This window comes from Chiloscyllium plagiosum, chromosome 16, assembly GCF_004010195.1.
Source record: "Chiloscyllium plagiosum isolate BGI_BamShark_2017 chromosome 16, ASM401019v2, whole genome shotgun sequence".
NCBI lineage: Eukaryota > Metazoa > Chordata > Chondrichthyes > Orectolobiformes > Hemiscylliidae > Chiloscyllium > Chiloscyllium plagiosum.
The window spans coordinates 57,604,834-57,612,971 of record NC_057725.1 but is presented as its reverse complement, the minus strand read 5'-3'; the positions used below and the strand labels follow the sequence as shown (position 1 = coordinate 57,612,971).

At 40.6% G+C, this 8,138-nt stretch overlaps 1 protein-coding gene across 1 annotated transcript in view; it reads right to left on the bottom strand.

Annotated features, from left to right (window-relative positions):
- Positions 1-1,927: 1,927 nt before the first annotated feature.
- Positions 1,928-8,138, bottom strand: part of LOC122557944 (plakophilin-3-like) — a 54,235-nt gene continuing 48,024 nt past the window's right edge. Inside the window, exon 13 of the mRNA XM_043706192.1 lies at positions 1,928-3,669. Within this exon, the coding sequence (XP_043562127.1) occupies positions 3,634-3,669 (36 nt within the window). The 3' untranslated portion in view covers positions 1,928-3,633. The remainder of the gene's footprint in view (positions 3,670-8,138) is intronic.

The window sequence follows — 8,138 nt, the reverse complement described above, 5'->3', positions numbered from 1 at the left end:
GGCCCATCTGGTCCAAATCTTGTTGTAATCCGAGGTAACCCTCTTCATTGTCCACTACATCTCCAATTTTGGTGTCATCTGCAAACTTACAAACTATACCTCTTATGCACACATTCAAATCCTTTATGCAAATGACAAAAAGTAACGGACCCAGCACCGATCCTTGTGGCACTCCACTGGTCACAGGCCTCCAGTCTGAAAAACAACCCTCCATCACCACCCTCTGTCTTCTACCTTTGAGCCAGTTCTGTATCCAAATGGCTACTTCTCCCTGTATTCAGTGAGATCTAATCTTGCTCACCAGTCTCCCATGGGGAACCTTGTCAAACGCCTTACTGAAGTCCATATAGATCACATCTACCGCTCTGCCCTCATCAATCCTCTTTGTTACTTCTCTAAAAAAACTCAATCAAGTTTTCCAACACCTTGCCCACCACCAAATGTCAGGCTCACTGATCTATAATTCCCTGGCTTGTCCTTACCACCCTTCTGAAACAGTGGCACCACGTTAGCCAACCTCCAGTCTTCAGGCACCTAACCTGTGACTATTGATGATACAAATATCTCAACAAGAGGCCCAGCAATCATCTCTCTAGCTTCTCACAGAGTTCTCAGGTACACCTGATCAGGTCCTGGGGATTTATCCACCTTCATGCATTTCAAGACATCCAGCAAAAAAATGGAAATATGGACATTTTTCAAGATGTCACCATCTATTTCCCTACATTCTATATCTTCCATGTCCTTTTCCACAGTAGTATCTCCCCCATTTTCTGCAGCTCCACACAAAGGCTGCCTTGCTGATCTTTGACTGGCCCTACTCTCTCCCTAGTTACCCTTTTATCCTTAATGTATTTGTAAAATCCCTTTGGATTCTCCTTAGTTCTATGTGCCAAAGCTATCACATGTCCCCTTTTTGCCCTCCTGATTTCCGTCTTAAGTGTACTCCGACTGCTTTTATACTCTTCTAAGGATTCACTTGATCTATCCTATGTATATATGACATATGCTTCCTTCTTTTTCTTAACCAAACTCTCAATTTCTTTAGTCATTCAGCATTCCCTATACCTACCAGCCTTTCTTTTCACCCTAACAGGAATATACTTTCTCTGGGCTCTCGTTATCTCATTTCTGAAGGCTTCCCATTTTCCAGCCATCCCTTTACCTGCAAACATTTGCCCCCAATCAGCTTTTGAAAGTTCTTGCCTAATACCATCGAAATTGACCTTTCTCAAATTTAGAACTTCAACTTTTGGATCTAGTCTGTCCTCTTCCATCACTATTTTAAATCTAAAAGAATTATGGTCGCTAGCCCCCTGTCTCACCACTTGGACTACAGTGGCCCAAGAAAGCTGCTCATTACCATCTCAGAAGGCAATGAGAGTAGGCAATGAATGCTTGCCTCGACACTTCCCATGAACAAATAAAAGTGGAACTTTTGATTAAATAAAAAAAACTTTATTTGTTTTTTGAGCTGATGATAAAGCAAGCATCAGTACAATTTTATAAAAGCAAAGTAAGTTGGTGCTTAACAGATAAAATGAGGGCAACCACAGTTTCTTTATAAAAATACTGACATTTGCAGAGAATAAAATTATTTACCCAATCATCTATGGTATTAGAATTGTTCACTTCTTGTCTTATCACCATCTCTCATTTAGATGGTCATTTTCTGGCCATCTAGAAAATATGCACAATTGACAAATGTTTCTGCTAGTAATCTGCTCAGTCTATAGGAATCATATAACTTGTCACAATTACTATAGACCAAGCCCTGTTATGCCACTCCTCAGCCTGACTGTAAACACTCCTAGGCTGAAGTGGGTACTGCAGATGCTGGAGATTAGAGTCAAGATTAGAATGGAAAAGGACAGCAGGTCAGGCAGCATCCGAGGAGCAGGAATTTGATGAAGGGCTTTTGCCCGAAACGTCGATTTTCCTGCTCCTCGGATGCTGCCTGACCTGCTGTGCTCTTCCAGCACCATTCTAATGTAAACACGCCTGCTGACTGTTCCAGTCCTCATTGTCTAACTCCACAGTCCGCACCAGTTTCCACTCACATCTATTTTCCTCCAGATCTGGTTTCACTCTACCAGGCCCTGGCCTACCTTTGCTACCTTGTGCTCAGTTGGTGTCTCCTCATTTCCCAGCCTCAGTGTTAGGTCCCGCTGTGCCTGACAGCAGATGTGGAACATCTGCCACTGGCAAAGCAGACTTGGGTTTTCCTCCAAGCCCATGACCTTTTTGGAAAGTTGCAAGTCGCTATGGGATTATGTATTTCAAGTTCCTGCTGCAGTTGTTACACTACAAAAAACCTAGCAAGTTTTCCATGGACTTTCTGGAAGGCAGTGGGAGGGAGACATTATTACACAGATATACATTCTATGTACAGATTGTACATACTAAAATAAACAAACATTCTTTTAGAAGCTTATTTTTAATTGTTTGTGATTTACTATACTCAAAGTGATAATAAACAATTATATTTAAAATCCCATTCCCAGAATATTATATCTAAACATTATGTACATTGGAAAACCACCACCAAACCTTCTACAACACCCCAAATTTTTTGTTTCTCTGTTCCAATGTGTGATCACACTATTTCAGACCCAAAGATTCTTTGTTCAGCAACTGTAGCGTGAATACTTTCAGTTCATAAGATCTGAAAAGTGTTCTGCTGCTCTCCTGTAATCTCCTAGTTAAAGACCAGTGTCAGAATTGATATAATTGAAGTCCTGCCAATTTGCTCTGTTTTTAAAAAAAACACTCATGGTCTATGGGTGTTGCTGGCTGGACCAGGATTTATTACCCATCTTATCTAAATCAATTAATTGTAAATTAATTCATACAGATTGCTCCAAGAATTTATCATTACCCTTTATTATGTTAGCACATGAACCTTGTTAATATTGGCCTTTTAGGCATTTTAACATTGCCTCTTCTCATTAACTCTAGCTTGCTGACTCCATTAGGGCCCATTCCATATTACCTAATTTCTCAGATAGATCATAAATCTACTTTTTAAACAAACAGGTGGGAGGAAGAGAGCACAGCAAATAAATTTATCAACAGCTGAGTGCATAGTTGTATAATCAAATGTAGGAGATGTAGATTGGACACTTCGGAAGTTATATGATTTTATATCTTTTAGGTATGCTCATTTCAATTCAGTTGCTAAACAATTTGGCCCATATCAATCAAGATCCTATTAAGTCGCACAACTTATTGCAGTATCAGACTGCGAGGAGTTGAAACAGGAACTTGAGATTACAATTAAATTATTAAAATCTTTGTATTACTTTGAAAAGTTAAAATCTGGATTGCTGCTACATTTCGAAGGACAGTATAGACACAAAAAAAAATCTAGTATTATACAAACTTTCGGTAGCACATACAAGTTTCACAGAGTCATTGAACATCTACGCTCCTTGTGGTGATGGTCCGTCCTAACGTAGTTTTAGAAGATCCAGACCTAGGGAGGCAGGTCTCCATCAACCCGAGAGCAGTTTACAACAAATACAAAAGGAAAATGGAATAGATAGAGATTAAATTATCCTTCCTGGGGAGGAGCATTCAGTAGGATCCAGCTGTCTGTAGTTTTGATTGTAGCGTGTAGTAGCAGATTTGACCTTAGTTGGACATAAAAGCATCTTTGTGGTAACCTCGCTGCAGAAAGAAAAAAAGGAAAGCGTACTGAGTTCAGCAGATCTAAAATCTTCCGTGAAGAAACTGTTTTGACTTTTAAAACAAAAAACAGTAAACCATCCAAGTACCTCCAAGAACATGCTATAAGGTCCTGTGAAGTGGCATAATCGAGCTAAAATGGGACACCGAGCCAAAGTAGTCTCATTTTAAAGACAGCTTTAAAGGAGATGCAGCAGAGAGGTTATAAGAATTCCATTTCACATGGTAGGGTGTATATTGGAAACTTGGCCAACAACAGTGGGTTGGAGGGGTGCATGTGTCTGTGTGCATGAGGGGTGCGAGGATAACAGGAGGATGCTAATGTTAAATGTGATGGGAACACCAGGAAGAGAAGCAGTGATGGGTGAGGGCAACTTGCAACTCAATGGGATGTAAACAGCAGGAGTTTGGGCATTAATGGAATGGGTATTAATTCAATATTAATTTTGGATGTTAATTTTGACAGTTAACTGGAAAACAGAGGATTGGTGGGCTCAGTATTGATTCTATTCCATTTTACACAGATGGTAACCTTGGTCTTCCAGAAAGAATTCACAAAATAAACAAGATAAAATACACAGTGAATTGAAAGGTCATTCCAACATTTCACCAAAGCCAGGATTCCACAGGAGATTTCTATGCCTTTGACTATGATGAACTGTTCAATGCAATCTGTTCAGCTTTTAGTTTTAAATGACATACTTCAGAATACTGCCTCCCTACTGCATGTGGTAAGATGGTTAAATTGTCTTCAAATTTCAGATGACAAGTTTTCACCTGCAGGCTTACAACAAATTTTCAGAGAATATCTATTCTCTTCTCCAGTTCAAACCTTTTCATTTCTATTGGATAAATGTCACTGTTTTGAAAAGAAAGTGTTCAGATCAAAAATCTGCCAAATTAAACAAACAGAGGAGGACTTGTTCGACAGAAATGCTAATTTTGTTGTCACGCAAGGAATCTGGTAAAAGTTCAGACTTGTTCAGCACAGAAACAGATCCCCTCCACAGCACTTTGGAAACCTGAATAAACATGTTTTCCAAGCTGTTGCGATTCCCTTGTTCTAACTGTAAGATGACAAAGTCCAAAAATGTTCAATTTTCCCAACTTGCAAATAGGTGTAAGAATAATATTCAAATGTTCAGAAGAACTAACAAAGAGCTCACCAGCTGGAAGTAAGTTGAGGTATTCTGTCAGGTGGACAACACAGGAGAAGAGGTTATATGAGATTAGAGTAGGCCGGATGGATTGGAGGTCAGACAGATAGCAGGTAGAGTAAGTCCCTTGTTCAATGAGATTACAGGCCCCTGAAACACTGCAAAAGTATTTAAGACCATTTCCTGACTGTTAATTAGGTCATTCTTCCCCATTTTGGTGTGGTCTACCCTGCTTTCTGATCTACAATTTAAACTGTCTTTTTGTGTCAAACTCTCTTTCCTCTTTTCTGACCATCTCGCCAAATCTTATTCTTCCTGCTGCTTCCTTCTCTTGGACCTGTGTTCCTATTCAAGATCTGGATCTGACCAGATGCTGGAGCTCAAGCTTTGTGCAAGTTCCAATGGTTACAAAAGCAGGTAAAAAACTGGCAATACTGCAGCATGCAACTCATCTTCAGACTCCCCACGCTTAGTCCAGCAATCTTAAAATGTACAAGTCAAGAGTGTGATAGAATACACTCCACTTGTCTGGATGTCTGAATCTCCAGCTGGCAAGAAACTCAACATCCTCTGCATGAAAGAAGCTTTTGTGACTGGTAACTCATCCACCACCTTCAACATCCATGGTCTCTACCAATAGTGCACGGTTAGCAATGTATACCATCTACAAACGTTATCGTAACAACTCTCAGAATGATATATTAGGATTATCCTTCTTGGGTATGAACAGTAAACCAGTCCAATCAAACATTCAACATTAATAGCTGAACGGTACAAGGTAAAAGGAGGTCTCATTGTTTGAGGTGGTGTTCTGTGGCTTTAAAAGCTTTGAAATGGTTTTAACCTGTAACATATGACCACTGACTGCTACATAGATGGCAGGAAAAGTGAAGCCATTATTTCAGGTGCTATATATTTTTGCATTCAAATAGCTTACATGCTAATGAACATCAAGTTGTCCTCCTAATTCCCTGGATGCTGTCCTTATTTAAACCCAAGCAATCTACAACCATATTATGAACTGACTGACAAATGAATTCATGGACTTTAAAGTAGTGTTAAGAATTAAATGAAACATTTCAAAATCATCCGAGCAAAATGCTTGCTGATTCCATTGACAATGCTCTGGCACTTTCAGGAATTAGATTAGATTACTTACAGTGTGTAAACAGGCCCTTCGGCCCAACAAGTCCACGCCGACCCGCCGAAGCGCAACCCACCCAGACCCATTCCCCTACATTTACCTAACACTACGGGCAATTTACATGGCCACTTCACCTGACCTGCACATTTTTGGACTGAGAGGGGAAACCGGAGCACCCGCAGAAAACCCATGCAGACACGGGAAGAATGTGCAAACTCCACACAGTCAATCGCCTGAGGTGGGAATTGAACCCGGGTCTCTGGCGCTGTGAGGCAGCAGTGCTAACCACTGTGCCGCCCACAAATTGAACATTTTATTTTACTAAGTCAGTTACAAAAGTGACATTATCTGCACCCTGAAGAGTCTCTCATGGCGTGTTGAAAGGTAAAGTAGTGCTGACCACCAGTTTAGTCATTCTCCTACTCAGGCAGCAAGGCGTCTTTGGACAAATAAACTTCCTCACAACTTCTATATACACAGACTAAAATACCATCTGAGACATTCATTCTCGACAGGGTTCCTAATCTTTTAAACACCACATCCACCATACGAAGACAATTAGTATGAGGAACTGTGGCATTGACAGCAATATCGTTGATGATCAGCATATAAAGCAACTGGAAGGAAAGACCACTTGAAAAATTCTTTAGTGGATTTATAGATCACTGGTTAAGAACCCCTGTTCTAGGGCCTCCTAGATGAAGGGCTTTTGCCCAAAACATCGGTTTTCCTGCTACTCGGATGCTGCCTGACCTGCTGCGCTTTTCCAGCACCACTCTAATCTTGATTATGATCTCAAGTCCTCACTTTCGTCCAGCTTCGAGGAATGGAAGCCACTGCATCTCCCCACAGGGACGGAGAATAAAGGAAAACTATTGAAACTCATTATGCTTCAAGGGACACAAACCACTCCCAATTTACTTCGTACAATAATCGATGGGTTTTCATCAGAAAATATTTAACTATGTTTGTGGAGATGCTAATAATCCCATTTATGTCCCAAGGTGAATACAGGACTTGTGGCGAGAGAGGTAGGAATCAATTGCTAAATTGAAATTCAAATCCTTATATGAGCCTGTCACTCAGCCTCGAGAGGTTTACTGTAATTTCTGGGCTCCATTACATCAGGCTGGTAGAAATTGTGTCTCTGGTCAACATCACAGATGGATAAGGATCTAGTTTGCTTGTTAACATTGAAATTGCCTGCAAGACCCTTGTAGGAAACCATTCTCCAGGCTGAGCTAGATCAAAACAGAAATTACTGGAGAAACTCAGCAGCTCTGGAGCATCTATGAAAGGCTAAGAGAAACAGAGTTAATGTTGAGACAGAGATTTTACTGGACTCAAAATGTGAATGGTGGTTTTCTCTCCATTGATGCTGCCAGACCTGCTGAGTTTCTCCAGCACGTTGTTTCTTTTGATTTCAGATTGCCAGAATTTGCAGTATTTTGCATTTATCTAGATTGAGCTAAATTCAAGTCAATACTGTTTCAAAGCCTAGTGCTCTAGAAGATCCTCTTATCACTATAATTTTGCTGCATGTTCTACAACCATGAGCAGCTGCATCATTGCTTGGATCAGGAATTGCACTGTCTCAGATCGTGAGGACAGCTAAGATGTCTCTCTCCCCTCCATTATAGACATCAACAGCACACGCTGCATCCGAAAGGCTAACAGCATTGTGGAAGACGCCACACACCCCTCACTCAAACTTTTCTCCCTCCTGCCATCTGGCAGATGATACCAGAACAATTGGTCTCTCACAGCCAGACTGTGTGACCGTTACTTCCTCCAAGCCATCAGGCTCCTTAACACGGTATGATCGGACTCTTTTTCTATCCGAAATTCTTTGCATGACTTCGAATTGCTGCTACAATGTCTATTAATTATGCACTTCTTATGCACTTTATACCACCCTTTGTATGATCGTGTAGTTTGTGCTGTCCATGTAGCACCTTGGTCCTGGAGGAATGCTGTTTCGTTTTTAACTGTATCAGTTATATATGGTAGAAATGACAAATAAAATCTACTCTACTCTATCAAAAGGAATTGTGTAATGTCAGCCAATTACACCCACCTGAACCCAAGCTCCCACAGAAACAAGTGCCCTTCACTGGACACTCACTTTCTGCACTTAAGACACAAATCAA